At 39.4% G+C, this 23,762-nt stretch overlaps 1 protein-coding gene and 1 long non-coding RNA gene across 9 annotated transcripts in view; one reads left to right on the forward strand and one right to left on the reverse strand.

Moving 5' to 3' along the window:
- LOC125911578 (uncharacterized) overlaps positions 1–9,135 on the reverse strand; it is a 71,299-nt gene extending 62,164 nt beyond the window's left edge. For 2 of the 3 annotated variants that reach the window (XR_007454367.1, XR_007454366.1), the window contains exon 1: positions 8,999–9,135. This is a non-coding gene — a long non-coding RNA (uncharacterized LOC125911578). The remainder of the gene's footprint in view (positions 1–8,998) is intronic. The other variant, XR_007454368.1, reaches the window with a different exon arrangement.
- Positions 1–23,762, forward strand: part of COBLL1 (cordon-bleu WH2 repeat protein like 1) — a 168,649-nt gene that overhangs the window by 190 nt on the left and 144,697 nt on the right. For 4 of the 6 annotated variants that reach the window (XM_049615567.1, XM_049615568.1, XM_049615569.1 and 1 more), the window contains exons 1-2: positions 20–334; positions 1,026–1,143. In XM_049615567.1, coding sequence (XP_049471524.1) covers positions 34–334; positions 1,026–1,143 — 419 coding nt within the window. In that variant the 5' untranslated portion in view covers positions 20–33. Of the gene's footprint in view, positions 1–8; positions 335–1,025; positions 1,144–23,762 lie in introns of those variants that run through there. The other 2 variants (XM_049615572.1, XM_049615570.1) reach the window with 2 other exon arrangements.

The following is a 23,762-nucleotide window of genomic DNA, read 5'->3' on the forward strand; positions in this document are numbered from 1 at the left end:
ACCTACCCTTCCTCCCCACCTGTCGGGCTCCCCATGCGCCCGGCTTCCCGAAGCAACGCCCTGGCGACGGGACTGGGAACTCTCGGCGTGGGAGTTACCTTTCCGTTCGGCTTCCCCAGACAGACCCCAAAGACCCGAAACCGAGGCGGGGGTGGGGTGGGCGGAGGGAAATTCCTACCCGGCCCTCGGCACCCCCCCCCTCCGCCCCCAGTTTTTGTCCCCGGCTCGCTGCCTTTCTCGCTCCGATGCAGCCGAGCCTCACCACCACTTCTAGGTGGCCGTCCGGCGGAGGCGGTGGCGAGCTCCGGGGCTCTGGACAGGGAAATGGGGCAGGGTGAGTGAGCCGGCTCGGGGAAGGCCCCGCGGCGCCCAGCGAGCGTCCGACACCCTGCCCGCGGGGCGGGGGAGGCGCTGCCTCGGCCTGGCAGAGGCTGCCACCCTCTCCTCCTTCAAGTCCTGGCTTGAGAGACCAACTGCGAGCGCGCGCTCCGGGGGAGGGAAGAGTGGGAGAGGAAGCCGCGGGAGAGAACAGGCGCGCTACTGTCTCCTTCTGAAAAGAAAGTAGGAGCCCTGGGTGGGAAAAGAGGAATTAGCTCTCTCAACTTTTCGTCGCGAAAAGTTTTCCCAGGGCGTTCTGTTTGTGCAAACTCGGCCGGGGGGGGCCCGGAGACGCGCTGCCGGCGTGGCGGCTGCCCCTGCGAGCCGCGCTTCTCGCCCCGCTCCTCCTCCTTTCAGCCTGGGCTGCTCCTCTCCCGCCCCGAGAGGCGCCAAATGGCTACCCAGTAAGCCCCACGGGGCGGGGGCTGCAGCGCCGCCTCCCACCGCCTCAGCTGCGGGCGGCCGCTAGGACCCGAGGCGGGGGCGCCCGCGGGCTCCGAGCCGCGGCCCGCAGGTGGAAGCGCACCCGGGAGGCGGGCTGGCCCGGGGCTGGGGGGCTCGGGCGGGCTCTCGACGCGCGGCCCGCCCCGCTCAGGCCTCGGGTAGGCGCGCGTCCCGCCCTGACCGGCCGGCCTCTCCCACTCTAGTAGTGACACGCCGCCTCGGAGCTGGAGCCCGCGCAGCGCCCCGCAGGGCGATGGACAGCAGAGCCCCCCGCGCGCAGGACGCCCTGGCGGCGCTCCCGCCGCCCGCCGCCCCAGCAGGGTAAGCCGCGAGCGCCGCGCCGCCGGGTCTCCGGGGAGGGCGAAGGCGGCAAGGCCGCAGCGCGTTTACCTGGCTGGCAACTCGCTGCCCTGCCAGCTGCCTGACTCACTGGTCGCGGGATAGGCAGCCTAGGAGGCTGTTTCCTCCCGGCCTCCTTGGAGGCCGTCTGGGCTGGGGAGGGGGGACGGGGTTTCTGGTAGTTTTGATTCCTTTCCTACTGGGGCTGCGCTGAGCTGCTGAAGGGCAGCCGAATGCCGGGAACTGAGTGAGGAGTCCTGGAGCAAAAATAGTAACAAAGAGCCCCTTGTTTGGGGCTCTGGAAGAGCGGCGGACGATACCTGTGAGTGAGCTCTTGGGAAGGGGGAAAAAAGTTTCCTTGGCTGAGGGCTGAGGCCCAGGCAGGTGAGCAGTGTCAAAGTGACTGTAAGGAAGGGGCTTTCTGCGAGCAGTGGAGGGCAACGGGAGGGTGTGCCAGCTGTCAGCCCGCATGACAGTTCCGGGACCCGGCTGCGAGAGCGTCTGTGATTGGGGGTGTGTGTACCTGTGGCCAATTGCTGGTGCCAAAGCCTAGCGCTAAGTCAGACTGCAAACAACGATACTTTTCTTTGTGTCCTCACGTGTTTGAAGAGAGATTGGAGGGGGAATGGGCTGTCACATGGTGAGTTAATATTAAATGAAGCGTGTCTTCCTGCCAGATATGCTAATCACCTTGCTAAGCATTTGGGTAAACAGTAATGAGAACAGGTAGTTCTGCAAGAGATGGGGAGAACCTGAAAATAACCTTAGTCTCGGTAAACAGGGAAGGCTTAACTTGGGTGCTCGTTGAGCTTCTGAAGTGGGAACCCCTTTGATGTAGTGTAACTTTTCCTACATATATTCCCGCAACTCAAATTTCCTTTCTGATAGTTAATCTGAAGGCAGCAATGTCCTAAAGGGAAGACAAAGATTCCAGAAAAGAAACGTTAAGGAAAAATCGACTTTGTAACTAATGAATGGGAGTTGTGCAGTTTTCTTAAATCAGTTTCCTGATTTAAGAGAAGTCATTTTTCCCTGGAACATGACAGGCGTTTCCTTAGAAGCAAGTCACAGCATGTTTATTCATCAGAGACCATGCGAACGTTGGCAGTTGTCTAGAGGAAACATGGAGAAGTCTCAAAGCAACATGACTAATATAGAAGATTTTTAATATAATGCTTACGTGGAGGAAACATAACATGTAGTGTATGAATTAATTCTTTCATTTTGTTTGAATGATCTTCTCCCCTCTGCAAATAGCCCTATTACTCTTGACTTCCGTTCCCATTTTCCCAGTGTTTTCATTGTTCAGTGTAATATACTTCCATATATTCCATATATATGTGAGTAAAGAAATATACTGGTAGAAAGATATCAATCATAAAAGTATAGGGACTACAGAGATATGTAAACTGAACAGGAGACAACTTTCAGGAATACAGAAATGTATTTGGGTGCCACAAAATAAGATAGTATTAAACTGGTGGGTTTGAAAATGGATAAGGTTAAGGTACAATTAAAAAATCATATGCATATACACAAAATACATCTACTTGTGGTCAGAAATCAATACTTCTGAGTAAAACAGAGATCAGATGGCTTTGGGATGAAGAAGTGCAAAGAGCTGTCTAGTGATAAGCACGACTGTAATTAAGATGCTTCAGATTTTACTTTTGACAATTTAAAATAATTCTTGAAAATAATGTATAAAACTGCATTTTGTAATTCTTCAACTATGCAGAAAATACTTTTAAGGAATTTTACCCTCCCCTCCTAATCGAATGAGGGATATCTGCAAAAATGTTTCAACATCTTATCTAGAGTAACATGCCCCACTGTATCATTTTACTTTGCATTCAATTTAAAGAAGTTATCAATATCTGCAAAATATAAATGTAAAAAAAATTATCTTTTTTCATTTTTCTATCTTGTCCCTTGGTATATTCCAAGTGCCTATTATGTAATATTTGTTGAATATTCAGTATTGCTTTTTTTCCTCAAAAACCCCAGCACATTAAAAATGATTTAATTGTGGGGGGGAAAAATCTTAGATATGGGTTTACAGGAGGTAGTAAGGAGCAGTCTCAATATGTTATAATTATTAGATTTGGGAAGTACATTCCTTACTATAAAACTAGTTAAACCATGACTCATGACTCCAATAATCTATGAGGCCTACTTTAGTCCTCCTTGGATATCCTTGCTCTAAAGAATCCGTCTGTAATTTTCAAAGTTTTACATTGTAACGGATCATTTTAAAGAAATCTAGTGCAACTCTGCATTTTACAAATGAGAATCTGAAGCCCAGAGACACTGAGTGGCTTTGCTGAAGTCCTAGAACATGTGAGTGGCAAAACCAGAAGGAAAACCCAGGACTTAGTTGCCGAGTTCAATGCATTATTATTTTTGTTGTTTGTTTTTTTGTTTTTTCTCTTTTCCTGACCACTGTAAGATACATTCATTAAAGTTCAAAGAATCAGCTTGGGTACATTATCTTTAGAACTGCTAGCTAGTACTTGTGTTTTATGCAGGATAAGTTATACTTGCCCTGACAGATACCTTTTTTTGTTTGTTTGTTTGTTTTTTGCTTAACTCCTTGAAATTTAAATGTCAAAAGTGTAGTTGACCTTGCTTTGAAGGACCTTAATGCTTTGATTCTGAAACAAATTTTCAGGAATGGACAGGGGTAAAAAACCTACTTGATAATTTTGCAGCTAAGACGTGTAAAAATTAAATGATTTAGCAGCTGCTTGCTTAAGCTTTTATTTGGATGCATTGTTGGTTCTAAAGTTTTACTGATTGTACATACTGAATTCTTGTCGGCTAACATTTATTGACTGCTTACAGGTTGAATGCCTTAGCTGAGGTTTCAACAAGAGAATTACCTGGAGATCTTTAAAACTAATACCCATGCTCACACCTCCTACTTACTCTGATTTTATTTGACCTGGGCTGGGACAAGGTGTGGAGAGGTTTAAAAATGCTGTTCCAGTGATTGTAATGTGCTACCAGATCTGAGAACTATTGATTAAGTAGGTTTCAACATCTGAGATGGAGGTGAAGCCATGAGTGGAATGGGGGCTGCTGTTAATCATTTTTAGGGAATTCAAGATCCTCACTTTCAGCTTTAATTTTTTTGTTTTGTTTTTTTTTTTAAGATTACATTTAGATAATTTATACTAAATAATAGTATATTATTAAATAGATAAATAAAATATTTGCTACTCCTTTTTGAGGAAGTATATTAACTCCATTTTGCAGTTGTGGAAACTGAGGCTCAGAGAGCTAAACTAACATACTCAAAGACACACCACTAAAAGGGATGAATGAGTAACAGAAACAAGATCTGATCCCCAAACCTGTGTTCTTCCTCCATAGGTATGTTGGCACCCAGTGTTTGCCACTGTGGATTACACTGAATGGGAAGGGCTAAAGAGTATTTTATTTAGAGTGGCTTCATAAAGTGTCCTGTCTTCATTCTTTTTAAAATCACATTTGTATTTTAAAAACTCCCACAATTTCTAATGCCTATGAAAACCCCCAGTGCCTAGAATTTAAAATGAACATAGGGGTGCCTGGGTGGCTCAGCTGGTTAGGCATCTGACTCTTGGTTTCGGTTCAGGTCATGATCTCACGGTTGTTTTTGAGTTCAAGGCCCATGAAGGGCTCTGAGCTGACAGCAGAGCCTGCTTGATATTCTGTCTCCCACTCTCTCTCTAAATAACAAGCAAACATTAAAAAAAAAATAAAGTGAACACAAATATTTGGTTTCTGTCTTCAAAATAATTAAATTTTCATGTGTTTGGATGATTTAATTTAACTCAGTAAACTTTTGTCATGTGATAAGCTGCTTATTTTTGCTATTAGGTAGTTATTAAAAATTTAGTGTAAATTCAAAGGTGGGTATTTTTGATTACCAAATAAGAAAAATAAAACTAAGTCAATACTAGACTTCTTATCCAAAGTCTAATTTCCTCTAAATGTGTTAGAGGATATTGAATAATATTATGACCTTATTACAGTATTGAAATGCCAGGTGTATTTATATAATATAAATGCCCAAGCTTCATGTTATTGAGACAACTGCTTTCATTTAACTAATTAGTCAACACTTGTAAGCCCTTACTTTATATAAAACACATTTTTCTAGGCACTAGGAGATTGGCCCCTGATGTTAAGAGCTTTACCAAAGAAATTCTCTGTAACTATACAGGATAAAAAGGAATATGATGTTAATATAGAAATGGTACTTTTTTTTTTTTTTTTTAAACTGAAGCTTAAATCACTGATCAGCAAACTGTGGCCAAGCAAACTAAGTCCAGAAGCCTGAAATGCTGAAATGGGCCCTTCACCTATTTTTTTTTAACTGCAATTTCTTTTTTTTTTTTTTTTTTTTTTTTTGGTGGTAAAATACACATAACAAGATTTATCTTAAACATTTTCAAGTGTACAGTTCAGTGGTAAATTCACATTGTTGTAAAATCAGCACTACCATCCATTTCCAGAACTCTCTTGTTATAGAACTGTAACTCCATACCTGTTAAACATAGCTCCCACACTCCTGTCCCTGAAAGCCCCTGTCAGCCACCATTTTACTTTCTGTCTGATTTTGACCACTCTAGGTACCTCATATAAGTGGAATCAAATAGTCTCTATCTTTTTTTGTGACAGGCTTATTTCACTTAGCATAATGTTCTCAGAGTTGTTCTCAGAGTTTATCCGTATTGTATCATATATCAGAATTTCCTTCCTTTTTTTTAGGACTTTGCTCATCCATTTATCTTTGGATGAACACTAGGTTGCTTCCTTATTTTAGCTATTGTGAATAATGCTGCTAGCAACATGGGCATACAAATACATTTTTTTTTAAAGTTTCTTTTTTTTTTTTTTTTTTAAAGAGAGAGAATGAGTTGGGGGAAAGGGACAGAGGGAGAGAGAGAGAATCTCAAGCAAGTTCCACAGTCAGTGCAGAGTCTGATGTGGGGCTGGATCCCACGACCCTGGGTTCATAACCTGAGCCAAAATAAAGAGACGCTCAACCAACTGAGCCACCCATGCTCCCCTGCAAATATCTTTTTAATACCTGCTTTCACTTCTTTTGAAGTAGAATTGCTGGATCAAGTGGTAATTCTATTTAATATTTCAAGGACTATTCTGTTTTTCCATGGTGGTTATAGGTATTATACATTCCTAACAACATTTCATGAGGATTGTGAACCCTTGTTGTTTTCTGTTTTTTTATTTTTGTTTTTTGATAGTCACCATCCTAATGAGTGTGAGGTGATATCTTGTAATTTTGATTTGCGTTTTCCTAGTGACTCCTGATGTTGAGTATCTTGCCATGTCCTTATTGGCCCTTCGTGTATCTTCTTTTGAGAAATGTCTGTTTAAGTTCTTTGCCTATTTTTTAGTTGGGTTTGCTCTTTTGGTTGTCGAATTTTAGGAGTTTTGTATATATTCTGGATAGTCTTATCCTCGGTAGAGCTTATTGGCACACAGCAGTACCCACTCATTTGCATATTGTCTATGGTGGCTTTCACATCATAGTTGAGTATCTAGATAGAGATCATATGACCTACAAAAGTAAAAAGTTTTACCCTGTGGTCATATATAGAAAAAGTTTTCTGACCCTCCTGGACTAACTTATGAAATTGATAAATGAAGTAATTATTTAATTCAAATTTATTTATTGGCAGAAGGACTTCTAAGTATTGAACTTTAAATTGGAACAAAATGATTAATATTCTGCTTGCATAAAACAAGATATATCTTAGAGTAAGATATAAGATTTTGTAGAATGGTGATTAGTGATTGATTTTTTTTTTTTTTTAATGTTTACTTTGAGAGAGTGCATTTGAGCACAAGTGGGAGTTGGGGAGGGGCAGAGATAGAGGGAGAGAGAGGATCCCAAGCAGGCCCCATGCTCAGCATGAAGCCCAATGCGGGATTCAGTCCTAGGACTGTGAGATCATGACCTGAGCCAAAATAAAGAATTGGAACTCTCAATGAACGCTCAACTGACTGAGCCACCCAGGCGCCTTGATTTAAAAAAAAAATTTTTTTTCCTTTAACGTTTGTTTATTTTTGAGAGAGAGGGAGCCAGGGAGCGCGCGTGCGCGCTCTCTCATGAGCAAGGGAGGGGCAGACAGAGAGAGACACAGAACTCTAAACAGGCTCCAGGCTCTGAACTGTCAGCACAGAGCCTGACTCAGGGCTCAAACCCATGGACCACGAGATTGTGACCTGAGGCAAAGTCAGAGGCTCAACCGACTGAGCCACCCAGGCACCCGATGGGTTTTTTGTTTTTGTTTTTTGTTTTTTAACTGAAGGCTCAGGGTTGGCCCCTTGGCAAGCATTGTAGAGTTTTCACATATGATATTGGAATATATTTTAAAGGGAAGTTCTAAACTTCTGTGCTGGAGACACTTTTATGAAAAATGAATAATACATAATTAAGATGTTTAGGAGCAAATGTGCCTAGAAGAGCCAGACCAAAAGTTGAAGGAGTTCCTATCTAGGCATAGGCATCTATACCTATTTTATGAGTTAAGTCAAACTGTCTTTATAATTCCAACAAGTGTTTTTGTTGTTGTTAAAGATATTTCATATCTGTAAGCTTTTAGTGTTCCAACATTAGCATGATGGTTGTTGTAAGACTTTTTTTTTTTTTATGACTGCTTTGCTAAATTTTTTCCCATCTGTTAACAGTAAAAATAAACTAAAAGTATGGGAGAAAGAAGTTTCCCAGGACTATTTATAAAGGGCCAAATGTCTTCAGTTTTTCATACATACTTCATCTGAGGAATGAATCCCTTGGAAAAGCTTCTCAAAGACTAACTAGTCTTTGGAAAAATGCTAGCGTGAGCTTGGGTAACTTATTATTAGTTTCATATAGTGTAAGTTCACAATGCTGTTTATAAACGTAAAGAAGTTACAACTATTTAATGGCTTTAGACATTGAAAAAAGCTGTAGAGTTGAATTGTGGGGTAATATGACAAAGAAAGTATTAAGACAGCAAAGAATGCCCAGGTGTGAGAAAAAGTCTGTTAAGCTCAACTCCTAGAAAGCTGAAAACTCGGTACTAGTTGTAACTTAATACATTTTAAATCATTAAAATCTTTACAGAGGTCAGAATTTTCAGGTTTCATTGGCCATGAATTGAGGCATTTGGGTTTTGAATTATGTGTAGTGCCCTGTGTACCGAACTCCTTACATATACCATTTCTCCCTATGCATACACACCTGTGATAAAATTTAACTTACAAGGTAGGCACAACGAGAGATGAACAACCTAACTAATCATGAAATAGAACAGTACCCATAGAAGTTCTGTGGAGAGGCCACTTTTGGGCAGCAGGCCTGAGCAATGGAAGGTGGGGAGGGCCCACGGCCACCACGGAGCTGAATACAGACAGGCCCACGAGGGCACCCCCCTCAGAACATCCATAGGCCTGAACTGACCACGAGGCACGGTTACCAAAAACAGAAAATTCCGTAAGGCCCCATACGTCCACACCTTCCCTCTAAAAACAGCCCCCACCCACTGCCTCCTTGGAGACGGTGTCTCCTTTGCCGTCCTGCCCAGGACTCCCCTGCAGTGTATTCGGTAAACTTCTATCTCCTTTGTTCTGCCTCAGGTGAAATCTTCCACCAGCAGTGCCACCGGTTTCCACCCCATCGTTGCCCCACATTTGGGGACCCCGTCTGAGAGGGGGAGACACCACGTCATATAATATGTAATAAAAGTTACGTGAATGTGGCCCGTCTCTCTGGCTCCCGTGTGTGCTCATGCGTGAGGCCTCTCTCCCCTCCCCTTCAAAAATATCGGACTGTACTCACCCTTCCTATGATGATGTGAGATGACAGAATGCCTTTGTGAGATGACGTGAGGTGGACGACGCAGTGTGAGGCTACAGTTGGCCTTGTGACGATTCCCCGGAAGGGGCCCCTCTGCTTCGGGGCTGCGGTTGACCGCTGGCAACTGAAACAGCGGAAAGTGAAATCGCGGATAACGGGGACTAGGGTCTGGGTTAATAGCGTAGAGGTTTTCTTTCGTAATTGCCTCAGACTTGTAGAAAATTGTTTTGGACAGAATTAAGAGTGAAATGCCATATTTTGACGGGTTTGATTTTGTAAAATAACCTAAGTGGTTCAGAGGCAACCCTCTGAAATGGGGTTGAAAAAGAACCTGAGGTAAAATACTGTGGGTCCATGATATGGTTACGCCTATAAAATAGTGATTCTCATTTTCAATATGGTGTGTAGGCTGATTGCCAAAGACATCAGAATATATTTTTAAAATGGTAATGTCATTGGAAAAGGGCATTGTTTTTCAGTCTGATTAATTTGGAAGATTAACACTAAGTAATATGTATGCATTCCAGTGTACTTGTTAAAATTAGATATACCATTTCAGTTTGTAGCCTAATGTTACAGCTTCTGCACTTATACCAACATATATCTATAGGGAAATAGACTTAAGATCCTCAAACCTAGATGGGACATTTATCACCAGTCTTTGAGGATTATCATCTCTCTAACCTGCATACACACGCGTACCTGCTATTATTTCTAGAGAAATGGAAGTGAGGAAGTATGAGATGACCCCAAGGGGAGTAGTGGTGACAGGAGCCAGAATTTTAACAGCTGCTACAGTTGTGTATCAGTTCAGATCTGCTGGAAAAACAGGAAATTGCATTACTAAATCTGAACATGGCTACCACCCTTCCATTCCCATGGCCAATGGATGTGCTATAGTTTCTAGGCCAAATTAAGCCAACACTGGTCAAGATAATTATAAGAGTCACTGAATTCATTATTTCCTTTATGCTTAAGTAGAAGTGTCAGAGAAAAGAGCAACCCTTTGTTTCTCACCTTGTTCTTTTATGCCAATAGTGAAGTGTCATTGCTTTAATAGAATTAGGAAAGAGACAGGGTGACTGTCTTAAAGGACCTCATGGTCTGATGCAGCCCCCATTTTTCTCTGGTATTCATGGTTCGGTTATTTACTGGCAGCAAAACTCCTGGGTGGAGTGCCTACTAGATTATGGGCATGGTTTCTTCCAGTCTTTCGCTTTTCTGTAAGATATTCATTCCCGGAGAGCAGCTAGATGCCTTAACTTCAAGCGAAAATCTTTTTGCTGTGCTTCAGGAGGGCAAAGCTAAAGGTGGCAGAAAAGAATGTTAGCATGTGAAAAGAAACTAATTTTTAAATTTTATGTTGTGATCCTATCTTACCAGTCTTGTGCTCCAGTTTTCTCTTTCTTTGAGAAGAGGGCAGGTTTTACTGTGATAGTTTTATTACCTATGAACATTTTCTCCTCTAGGAAAGTTAGGTATGACATTGTTTGAATGAGGAAAAAAAAGAAAACAGACCAAAACAACTAGTGATCTGAAAGGAGAAACAGACTGATATTCCCCTCATATCTTAGTTGTGACAAATTTTGTATCTAGAACCTATTTCAACCTATACTATATATAATTTTTTAAAATATGATTTTGTCTGAAAGAAGTAATGTCTAAGAATAGTGTCTAATTATCTGTGATCCTGTGTGTATGTAAAATACATAGGAAGTTCTTTCTTAGATGATGCTAAGAAAATTTAGTCCTGAAGTTTGTGCTGGTAACCTTGTGAAGCCTAGGAACGTGTTTCCAACTAACTTAGTAGTTGTAATGGTATAGCCTTGAACTTACTAAGGGGCATTTTTAAGTGTTTTCTTTTTTAATTTTTTTTTTAATGTTTATTTATTTTTGACCGACAAAGCATGAGCAGGGGAGAGGCAGAGGGAAGGAGACACAGAATCCGAGGCAGGCTCCAGGCTCTGAGCTCGAACTCACAGAGTGCGACATCATGACCTGAGCCAAAGTCGGACACCCAATCACCTGAGCCACCCAGGCGCCCCAAGTGTTTTCTAACCAAATTCAGGATTTCCTCTATATATATTGAGGATGTAACACTTTAGGATTTTCATTTTTTAATGAATCATAATTATTTAGGACACTTAAGATTATGCAAGTTTGAATGAGTGGCAATTCTGAAAGTTATCTGATGGTGTTGAATGAATATTTGCTATAATTTTTGGTAAACGAAATCCAATAATTTTTTGTATTCTTCCAGATATTAAGCACATCAAGTTGGTGATAATGAAAATTTGAATATCATGGATTTGGGGAAGTAAAACTCAGGCAAGGGGAGAGACCAAGTTTCTGGAACTCCACAGATAATTGGAACAATTTGAACATAAAGATACCATTGGTATTAAAGGAACATCCTTGGGATACTAAGAAATGATGGGCTGTGCTGAAGGCATACACAGTTCAGGAGGCAGGAAGTAGTACAGTGATAGCTATTTGATTCCATCTTTTACCATCTATTGGCCTTCACAGGGAATTTCATAAGATTTCCTGTCAAGAAGCAATTTTGTAAAATTCTGGTCCTGAACCATTTTGTTTTAATTGTTAAGGGCTATCTCGAGTGCCTTGCTCTCTGAATCAAACCTAGTCAAAACCTCTGTTAAACTATGCTCATCATTCACTCTGGTATGTGATCTGTGTGACTGGTGAGGGACCTGTCTTACTTGGGCTGCTGGTTGTGGATGGCTTTGCACACATGCTCTCTGTGGCCTTAGGAGTATTTCCTCTAAATGATACTCACCAATGCACCCCTATGTCAAACGTTCTTTTTTTTTAATGTTTATTATTTATTTTTGAGAGAATAAGACACAGAGCATGAGTCGGGGAGGGGCAGAGAGAAAGGGAGACACAGAATCCGAAGCAGGCTCCAAGCTCCGAGCTGTCAGCACAGAGCCCAACATGGGACTCAAACTCATGTACTGTGAGATCATGAGCCAAAGTTGGAAACTGAACCATCTGAGCCACCCAGGCACCCCTCTATGTCAAACATTCTTGAGGAAGTGGAAGGGAGAATGAGAAAAAGAAGAGTATCCTTTGGATTTGAGAATGGCAGCGTTTTTTCTTCCTTAAACTTAACATTGCTAATTAAAAACAATTTCCATTGATATATGCATTTTATTTATTTATTTTTTTTTTTAATTTTTTTTTTTTTAATTTTTTTTTTTCAACGTTTATTTATTTTTGGGACAGAGAGAGACAGAGCATGAACGGGGGAGGGGCAGAGAGAGAGGGAGACACAGAATCGGAAACAGGCTCCAGGCTCTGAGCCATCAGCCCAGAGCCTGACGCGGGGCTCGAACTCACGGACCGTGAGATCGTGACCTGGCTGAAGTCGGACGCTTAACCGACTGCGCCACCCAGGCGCCCCGATATATGCATTTTAAGCTCTAAAACCAGCTATGTCAAAGTAGAAAAAAATTTTTAAATACTGATTTTTAAAATAAGGTGGGAAAGTTGGGAAGAAATAGTCATACCCCATACATATGCAATTTGATTTTTCATTATAATATTTAATTATGTTAAGTGTGATTCAGTAGTATAACCAGGACTCATTTAGTTGAGCCCATTGTGATCTGCTTATGTTTATACACGGCTGTTTCATGGAGAAAAAAACATTCATGAGTTGTGTAGGGGAGGATTTTCCTGGCTTTTCCCCCGTTCTTTGCTTAGCCAAGTAGATGCACACAGTGCTAAGTGGAAATGTAGAGATAATTAAATTTTTATTTGGGGATATAGATAAAGAAGGGAACAAGAAAATGGGGAAAATATGTTCAATGAGTGGAAAAATGAAAGAACAGTCTTGTGATGGAAGAAAGGTAGTGGCATTAAATGTTAGATTATGCTAGTTTAAGCAGTTTAAGGCTTGAAGTCTTTAATCTCTTATATTGATAACTCTGATACTGTTAGTTTGTGAAACATTTCTGTCATTTTAGGTAATTAGAAAGCATCTTCTGCCGAGGACCATATATAACTTCTTCAAAAGTATCATCTATGTTTTTTGGGGGAGAGATTCCATCCAAAATTAAATTTTTATGCTAATGATAGTAATTCTTTACATTGGTGTTTATAGGTCATGTCATTTATTCATTATTTTCTATTTTAATTTTTAATTATTAAAAATTTAACGTTTAGTTTTGAGAGAGAGACAGAGTGTGAGCTGGGGAGGGGCAGAGAGTGAGGGAGACACAGAATCTAAATCAGGCTTCAGAGGCCGATGTGGGGCTCGAACCCATGAACCATCAGTTCATGACCTAAGCTGAAGTCAGACACCCAATCAACTGAGCACCCCCCCACCGGCATCCCTATTTTAATTTTTTAGAGAGAGAGTTTGAGGGGAGAGGGGCAGAGAGAGAGAGAGAGAGAGAGAGAAAGAGAATCTTAAGCAGGTTGCATGCTCAGAGCAGAGCCTGACCTGAGACTTGATCCCACAACCCTGGGGTCATGACCTGAGCTGAAATCAAGAGTTGGAGACTCAATTGACTGAGTCACCAAGGCACTCCTATTCATTATTTTTTAATAGGCAATATATCCAAATGGCACAAAATTCAAAAGAGAAAAATGATCAGTGAGAGACCTCCCTCCAGTCCTTGGTTCCTGGAGGCAATTAGTGTCATCAGTTTTTTTTTTTTTTTTTTAAATCCTGGTAGGACACTGTATACCAGTGCTGGCCAATTCGAATATCATAGAAACCACAAATAAAATTTAAAAAATTTTAGGCACTACATTAAATAATTCAATTTAAATGATATATTACATGACGCAAAGGTTAACATGATTCTAATTCTACAAAGCAAGAAAGTTGTCTTTAACTGAAAATATTTTGCAGTGAGTCACATTTGAAAGTTAATTACATAAAATTGAAATTTAAATTCTTAATCACACTAGCCACGTACCCAGTGCTGAAGAGCCTTATGTGACTACAGGCGACCATATTAGACAGTGTATCTCCTTACACTCAGGAGCAAACACGTGTGTATATGCATATTGTTTCTCCCTTTTTTGTGCACAGTTAGTGCTGCTTTGTACCTTGCTTTTTTACTTAATAATGTAATTTGGTAATTATTCCATTTCATGACATAAAGGGCTCTATTTTCTCCCCCTAGTGTTATTATGTCTTTGTAGGGATGAACCATGAATTATAAAACTAGTCCCCTATTGATGGTTACTTGGATTTATCCCCACCACCACTCTTTGCTATTAATAAGTGGTCACTTTAGCATTCTTTATGCAGTTTACAATCTACTGTGGTGTAATACTCTTTCCTGATATATTTGATTAAATTAACTAGATTGTGCAACCCTAAAAGGCAGAGGCTATATACATATATATATATATTTTTTTTCTTTTGTGTATACTGCTGGGTTTGATTTAATTTCCTGCATATACCTAGACACCTGATGATCAGTTATTGGATAGGTGTTATTTGAATTTGTGTGAACCTGAGCAAAAGGTCAGCATTGAAGACCAGTGGATTACCTGTCCACTAGAGAGATAGAAACAAAGCATCAAACTGAGTGTTTAACATTCATTTTTGCAGCCACTAACTAATGAATTGTTAAACCCCTATCAAATGCTACACCATTAAAAGGGTTGTTGTAAACCTCTTAGCACTCTATTATTAAATTCCATTCTTAGTCTGATATTCTCTTTTAGCATTACTCCCTGCAGTGGTGTTTATATGCATTTCATTAGTAGTATAAGTGAAAATTCTGAGTAATGTTTCCATCTCAAATGTAGAACAAAACAAAATGTTTAGCCATCATGGGTGGGATTGTTTAACAGGACTTAAGTGCTGTATGATTATTTAAAGCCTAAATACTCCTATTTGAATAATGATAGAGTAACATTTGGTTTATAGAATAAGTTACAGGTTTTGAGGATGAAGCAATTAGTCCTTAATTGCATGATTAATTAGTGCATAAGAATTCTTCTCAAAAAAAAAAAAATTCTACTCATTTGTGTCAAGACCCTGAAATCTAAATTGTCAAGATCCTTGCTATTTTGATTTGGTTATTCTAATGGTGTAAGAAATTAGCCTTTTGATGTGAACAATGATGGCTAAAGAATAAGAACAAATAATAAAGGGTATTTTCTTCCAGCTTATGAAAGAAGAGATTGAGAATTGAAAGGCATCATGAATGGAAGAAATAAAATTGTTGAATAGGGACCTAAGAAAGAAAAATCAATACAAGTGCTCTTTCTCCCTAGTGTTTTTGGAAATTATACCTCAAGATGTGTACAAAACTGCAAATATTATAGTAGAAAGCAAGTTTGTTCATTTTATTTCTCCAAGAATGTTTTGGGCAGCAAGTTGGCATTTTACATTGTCTTCAAATAAGATGAAATTCTCAGCCAGGATGCATCAGAAAAGGAACTTTAAAAAGTAACAATTTAATGTATGGGCAGGTCCATAAAGCATTTTGAGTGAGGTTCATTCTCTCCATTTGACTCTGCCATCTATCTACCTTATAGTTAGTTGTCTGATGCGGTTAACCAATGCACTTGGCCCTCGGACACTTAACAGCACTGTCTTTGGTTTCAAATAGAAGTGGCCCAGCCAGAAGTCAGAATAGCACTCAGCAGTCATCTACTGCAGAATGGATTTGGAGACAGAAGATTTGGAACCCAGTCTCTGTTCTGGCTAGGCACTTTCTCTCATTGGGCCTCAGTTCCCTCTGTGGTGGGATAATTATACAGAATGAAAGTGCAGAAGTAACACCAGCACATATCAGGCTTTCAATTTATGTTTGTTAAATTATAAATATTACCTGAAGTTTTAGGAAACAACTTCTTATAATGCTGACAGCATTATTGTACTAAATGGAAACCAAGGAGTGCCAGAACATGCCTGTTCTCATCATCCTCTCCCAGGAAGTAGAAGATGTGGGTTGGTTTTCTTCATCAGTCACCCGTGGAAGTGCCTGTGCCAGGTGCAGGGAAGTTGTTCTTGGAACACTGAATACGAAATGGGTACTAATCTTAATGAAAATCACATTCCCTTTTAGAGGAGAAAAAATGCCCCCTCTGAGATTAGGAGTATCCTACCAAGGTGATTGCAATTCTGATTGTTTCCTCACTTTCCTCACCATTGTGGGAAGTGCCTTACATTTTAGTATATCACCTTTCTTCTCTGTAAGGAGAATAACTCTAACTGCATTTCTTTGATTTTGTTAGGACTGATATGTAGTGACTGAAAATTTCCTATTGTAACGTCCTATACAAGAACATCATTACTCAAAAGAGGGAGTGAAAATTTGAGACACTATCGTTACCATGGCTATCACCTATTGGAGAAAATTTTTTTTACACAGTGATGATAGTGACTGTATCATTTAGGATGAGAGGCTAGTAGGAATCATTTGTTCCAGATTGTGTAAAGCCGTAACTTATTAGGTTCTGGTGGCAGCATGATAGCATGGTCTGAAAATTAACCCTGCATACCCTTGGCTAAAAGCCTTTATTAGGAAAAATAGAATTAAATAATCATATTAATGTTTTTCTGGATTTGCCTTTTGGCAATACAGGAATATTTTCCATATTCTTGCAGGTAAGTTTTGATGTCAGAGAAAAGACTATTCAGAATTTCTTAACATAATTTACATCTACTTTTCTTAGTAAGTATAATGAAAATTTTTAGACAATGAATTATACTCATGCACTTGGAAAATTTCTTGAGTACTACGATGTTCCCACTAAATGTTCTCTTAATGTGTTTTACAAGATAGTATGTGAAATGAAATGGAACCTTAATTACTTTAGGGTTTGAATGAATACCTTTAAATTCAAATTTCCACTAATTAAAAGTATCAGGGGCATAGTAATTTAACAACAATGGGTAATGACTTATAGGACTGTAGTCATACAAGCATTGAAAGTTTCCTGAACATTGACTGTTCATCAGGTACTGGGTTAAATGCATGGCAGGTGCTAGTGCACTTAATTGTGATCAACCGCTCTGTAAAGTAGATGTAGTCATTATCTGGATTGCGCAGAAGAGGAACTGAGGCTTATACGTGTAATTTGTCCAAGGTCACGTGGCCAGGAGGTGGCAGGTCTGAGTGGAACCCAAATGTCCTTTGAAATCCATTTGGTTTGACCACTTTGCATTCTGCTCCCCTGTCCCCCACATCTTCCTCCCAGAACTGCCAGGGGTGGGAAAGCGAATATAATAATTATAGCAGTGACAGTAAATGGGGCTAAACATTCTTTTGCTGATTTTATTTTTTCTGATCACAAAAATTTGGGTTAAAATGTTTTCTTAAGGACTTTTCAGGGATTTTAATATGCTAATATACAGAATGGACTTCTAGAATAGAAACATGGAAAGTAACACTTTCCAAATTCATTTATTGGAAGAACACTGATTCATATCTTAAAACCAGTGTTTTTTTTCAGCTATAGTTTAGGTAATGCTGTGGATAGAATGCATCCTTTTAGACTTGTAAATGTTTAGATTTTTAACTATGTGTATTATTTTTATATCCTTTTCTTCAGAATTATAAGTTATTTCGGTTGTTTGAGACACATTTAAAAATGCTTTTTCAAATAGTTGTATAACCATATGTTTGCCTGTGTGTGTGTTTACATTTTCTTTTAGCTTTTACATATTAAACATTTGGATTGTTTCCAATGAGATCATTAACCATGCGTGATAAGTTTTAGATTTAGATGAATATAATTCCAGAACTGAAAGACTGCAAAGTTTGCAGCAGTGAGGAAACCAGTCCCAGAGTTTGTTATCGCTAGAAACTGAAAGCCTTTGCAAGTTTCTGAGAAATCTGTGTGGAAGGTACTGTGACTTGCCATTAGGGAGACTCATGCCAAAGAAAGGACATTCTTAGAGGGAAATAGAAGTACAGATTTTCTTAGACTTATGATGGGGTCATGCCCCAATAAACCCATCGTAAATTGAAAATAAAGTCGAAAATGCATTTGATACACCTAACTTACCGAATATCATAGCTTAGTCTAGCTTACCTTGAAGGTGTTCAGAACACTTATATTAGCCTAGAGTTGGGCAAAAGCATCTAATACAAATCCAATTTTACAATAAAGTGTTGAATATCTCCTATATTGAATACTAAAAGTGAACAACAGAATGGTGGTTAAGTGTATCAGTTGTTTACAGTCATGATCACGTGGCTAACTGGGAACTGTGCTGCCCCTGCCCTGCATCATGACAGACTATCCTATTGCATATCACTAGCCTGGGAAAAGATCCAAATCCAAAATTCGAAACATGATTTCCACTAAACATGTATCACTTCTGGACCATCTTTTTGAAAAATCAGAAGTCAAAACCATTGTAAGTCAGGGACCATCTGTTGTCAGTTATTAAAGTAAGCTGGGAAGCTGGGTGTCTGTGTGTGTAATTACCTACTTGGTTTGGAAGTACTGTATACATTGTTTGAAGTGCAGTCTGTGTGGTCCCTGGGCCAGGCATGGTCTTTTCCCAGCAGCACTGAGGAAGCTTGGACACAAGGGGAGTTCTGGTTATTAATCTTTGCTGTAGTCAAGGAGGGTAAGAGGACTGGGAGTCATAGGCTCCACTGAAGGATGAAGAAGCTGAGCAAGACAGGTAAGGGGGTTGAGAGGGGGGATTTTAAAATTGAATTTGTTGGGGAGGGGTAGGTTTGATGCTACTTAATAGGTAACCGATTGTAACAAGAATAAGATATCTTCCTGAAAATATCAACAGTTCATTAATTTTGTTTTCATTCAATGGACACTTGTTGAAAGCTATGTGTCAGGTACTGGGCTGGGCACTGGCAGCTAATTGTATTGAAAATATTACTATATAGTACATGGAAAATGTATCCATGGAATAAAATTGCTTTGGCTGAATTGAAAACATGATTCAATCTTATTAAAAATACACATCTTTGAACAGCCTCCAAGGCAGTGTAAACAATACTCTCTCTGTTTTAAAATAAGGAAAGTCCAAATCTTTGAAATGCCAATTACTATGCAGTTTCAAAATTTTTTTTTTTTTTTTGCCTTGGTTAAGATCATGTGTGATTTCTCAGATGCTTTAGTGAACATTTTCAGAATGTTTATGCAAATATAGAAGTTGTAGGTATCTATGTGCCCTCTTCCTACCCCCTTAACACTTCCCCCTCCCCCGAGATGAAATCTTCTCACTGGACTCTGGGAAATTGTTAGCACTGAGTTTTCTTAGCTAGAACCAAGTATCAAAACTGTCTCTCTCAGTCTGGGATAATTGTGAGACTGGTGAATGCTGTACTCACTGGGGCAGTGGATTGCAAAGTCCAGTGAGGTGCCAAGGGGAAAATTCCTAAAGGGAATATACAACAACCCAGGAGGCCTGAGGATCATTGCTATGGCAGCAAGAGGTAGCTCTAGCCTATTCCTTTTCAGCCTGGAGCTCCCAGGGTCCCCGGCCCAGCAGGCACAGGGGCAGAGCTGCAGTTTGATGTCAGGCAACAATGGAGGTTATTCTTCATCTGACCAGACTCCAGCAGTCACCTTTGTTGCCTTAAACTTGTAACTTTGTGAAGTGACAAAGATGTATTAAGAATAGTCTAGGGGACATAGGCTCGGTGTTTCAGGAAGACCTGATATTCAGTCTTGGCTCCACCATTGAATAGATAGGAAATTTTGGACAAATTAACCTTGTACATCTGTTTTCTTTCTTTTTTTTTTAATCTGAAAATGAAGATACCCGTCTCGACTCATGCCTGTAATATTTCACAATTAAATGTCTATAGCTAAATTATTGAAGTTTTTGAACATCAGCCATATGAAAGTTGATAAGATTGGTTTAAGCTGCCCACTCTGTTTCTGTTCAGTGAATTAGTAGTTAATATTTGGTTAAGGATAATTGTTTCCTAAATAAAATAATGCTGTTTTGTGACTCATTAGTTCATAGAATGTGATTTTTTTGTAAGCAGGTTTTTTGGCCCTTTACAATCATTAGAAAAGGCTCTACCTGGTAGATGTGGAGACAGCACATTGTGTGTACGTTGTAGACCTTTATCCTTTTTTCCCCTGGGGGGGAAAAAAAAACTAACCAAAGATGTTCTTTCACTGGATTTTATTGTTGGCAGTGGTTCCTGGTGAAAAGACTTTATCTTTGAGACTACAAGACAGTCACCTCATGTATGAGAAGACTAGGTTTTTATTTTGTACCTTCCCTATCCACAGCCCAGATTCCATTCCTTTTTCGGGAAGCTGAAGTAGCAGAATACAGGCTGAGAACCTTCCACTATTGGTCACATACTTTCCACATCTGTAAATCATAAATAGTCCCTTTACATTAAAAATGATAACTAAGGGGCACCTGGGTGGCTCAGTCGGTTGAGCGTCCGACTTCGGCTCAGGTCATCATCTCACAGTCTGTGAGTTTGAGCCCTGCATCGGGCTCTGTGCTGACAACTCGGAGCCTGGAGCCTGCTTCAGATTCTGTGTCTCCCTCTCTCTCTCTGCCCCTCTCCTGCTCATGCTCTCTCTATGTCTCAAAAATAAATTAAAAAAAAAAAAAAGAAAAAAAAATCTTAAAATGATACCTAAGATGAGAAGTGCTTATGATTATTTGTTGATAATTCATGTCTTGAAACACACTGAGTCAGTTTGAATAAGTTCTGCGTTTCCTTTCTGAATTCTCATTGAGGTTATTTCTGTTGACAGCACACATTTCTCTTGGGTATGGAGTGTGAGGTGACATCTGCATGAAGGTGTTGTCTTACTGAGCTTTTTGGTACCATATTCGTGTCATGCCAGATTCATTTCCACTTGGATACTCAATTAAAAATTGTTAGTACCATTTCCGAAGAAAGGCATACTATTACTTTGGTCATAAAGAAGCAAACAGCTGCATTTTTCCTCACTAAGGTATTCTAATTAGGTTAACGCTGGTCATAAACTATTGAAAATTGGTGAGAAGCCTCAAGGTCATAGAGAAGGAATTTGTGATCATAGAAGAGGGTAGCCCACTGTCGTACATTTACATTTTGAAGTGGTATGTATTTTCTAATAAATGTAAGCATTCTTATTGACTGGCTGGTATGTGAATGATATGAACACTTGTCACGCATTACTGTTTTGTGATTTCAGATACGTAGATAATTTTAAAGATTTGTCAAGCATCATTGAGTTCCCAGACAGAACTTGTATATTTTATGAAAATAGCAGTATCTTGTTCTTTGCACTAGACTGCTCTGAATAGGGAGGGAGTTCATGTAGTTTAAAAAAAAAAAATCTAAGGGCCAAACTAGCAGTTCCTACCCCCACCCCCAGTCCACCACCTCCCCTGAAATAACCAAACAAGAACCTTTCAAAATCTTCCATCTTTTAAAGTCAAGGACACACTTTAAATGAGAGTCAGTGAAAACCTGTCCTCAGGATTATACATAATAGAAACATATCAAGTATCTGAACAATTGTTTCCTTCTCTACTTAAAATGCACTTTGTGTTTGACACTTTGGCATGTTTCCTGACCTTGTTGAGTATTCATTGCATTTTTCCAGTTTTTCCAGTTTGATTAAAAAAAAAAAATCATTGTCAAGCCTTGATGGTTTCCAGTCTAATAAGGGAAAATGATTATGAGTATCTTAAATTTGCATTTCTTAGATCATTATTGAGTTTGAGAAACATAAAATGTTTAGTTTTCATTTGCTTTTCTCTTACATTCGCTTCATACTCATGTTTCTATTTTTATCTTATTTTGTAAAAGCTCTTAATATGTATTTTACACTCAATATATAAAACCTATTGACCTTTTGTGTCTTATGTTCTATTCCCCCAGTTTTATTATTTTATCATGTAGCTTTGTTTGTGGAAGCATTTTTGTCATTCTAGTTTTATATTAGAGGCGGTACCATGTATTTCCTTTGCCTTGCTTAGAATAAAATGGATGTACATTAGAAGTCTTTAAAATATCCCCTTATCTAAAATTTATGAAAGTTTAAATATTTGACAGAAACAAACTTTTAAGTTCTTTTGTGGTATGAGATAGTCTAAATTAAAAAAAAAAAAATTTTACCCCAACATTATTTATTGAACAGTCGATCTTTTCCCTACTGATTTGAAATGGCACCTTTATATATTAAATTTATTTTTATTCATGTGTTAGTGGGCTTTCCCTTTAGCTCCATTGACTTTTCTGCTTTTCTATCCAAAATGTTTTATTTGCAGTGTCTCTGTAATATGTTTTAATGGTCTGGAAGGGTAAGTCATAATGGCCAATGTTCTTTTAGGAATTCTGGCTGCTCTCAGGCATTTGTTTTTCCACATTGAAGTTAGAATTGGAAATGGGAATTGATTATTTACATTTAGTTTCCATATAAATTTGTAGGGAGTTGGTATTGTAACTACCTTATTGAATTTTCTGATTCAGGAACCTGTCCCGAGCACTATTTTCTCCTGATGTCTCACTTCTCTGTCAAAGAACACAGGATTTTGCCTTTAGGAGGGTATGCTTTCATAGGTGCCCTCTGTCAAGAGAAAATCTACTGAATTAACTATATGTCTTCAATTAAGTAATTTACTTTGTCATTGTGATATAGTGTAAGTCGTTTTCAAAGTGTGGTCCCCGATCGGTATGAGTTGGGAACTTGATAGAAATGTAGATTTTCAGACCCACTCTAGACCTGCTTAATCAGAAAGTGGGAGGGTGGAGCCCAGCAGTCTGTTTTAATAACCACTCCAAGTGATTCTGATGCATGGGAAAGGTTGAGAACCACTGGAGTAGTGGAGAGAGCATAGCTTTGGACTCCTATAATCTAAAATCTCACTTTAGCCCTTTATTCCAGTGTAATTTGGAGTAAGTTACTTGTATATTTAAGTCTAGATATCCTCATCTGTAATATGGGCCATTATGAGAATTATCTGTATCATAAGCAAAAGGTATAGATGATGATGAATACTATTATTGTTACCAGATTTCTTTCTAATAAGCAAAGGCTATAGTAGTGTACAATGTATTAGATAGTGGTGGTAGTGTCTAGGAGAATGGAGGGGAAGTCTGGAATGTAAGGGGTTTTCCTGGTTTTGATGGGTTCTAGATAACAGGTGATGCTAAGAAGGGCAATAAAGTGCCTGGTCTGGGATGGTGAGGATAAACACTCTGTCTTGTTCAAGGCTGGCATATTTTAAGTGGGCAGACATAATACACTACTGTTCTTCAAATCCCTGAATTTCATTTTAGCAATGTGTGGTATTAAATTGTTATGGCCCCACTGTTACATTGAATCAAATAAAAGTCTGACATATTTTTCTAGTTTTAAAATATCTATTATAGCAAATTTCTAAGAAATTGAGGGGAGGATAACTAGAATATGGAAGTAAAATAAGGATTAATATCTTCATTCAAATGATAACAATTAATAAGCAAAAGTAAACACACAGAACCTTATTCAGTTATTGGGAAACTGGAAAAATGTTAATTTTTTAAAAATATTTTTTGTGTTCTTAATTTTTATTTTTGTGAGAGAGTGTGAGTGGGGGGAGAGGAATAGAGGGGAGGGGGAAGAGAGAGGAGAGAGAGAGAGAGAGACAGACAGACAGACTGAAGCAGGCTCCATGCTCAGCAGAGAGCTGGTCGCAGGTCTCAATCTCATTATTCTGTGATCATGACCTGAGCTAAAATCAAGAGCCAGACACTCGATGGACTTCGCCACCCAGGTGCCCCAGAAAAATGTTAATTTACTCAACATATTGATAAGTTTATGC

This window comes from Panthera uncia (genome assembly GCF_023721935.1).
Source record: "Panthera uncia isolate 11264 chromosome C1 unlocalized genomic scaffold, Puncia_PCG_1.0 HiC_scaffold_3, whole genome shotgun sequence".
Lineage (NCBI taxonomy): Eukaryota > Metazoa > Chordata > Mammalia > Carnivora > Felidae > Panthera > Panthera uncia.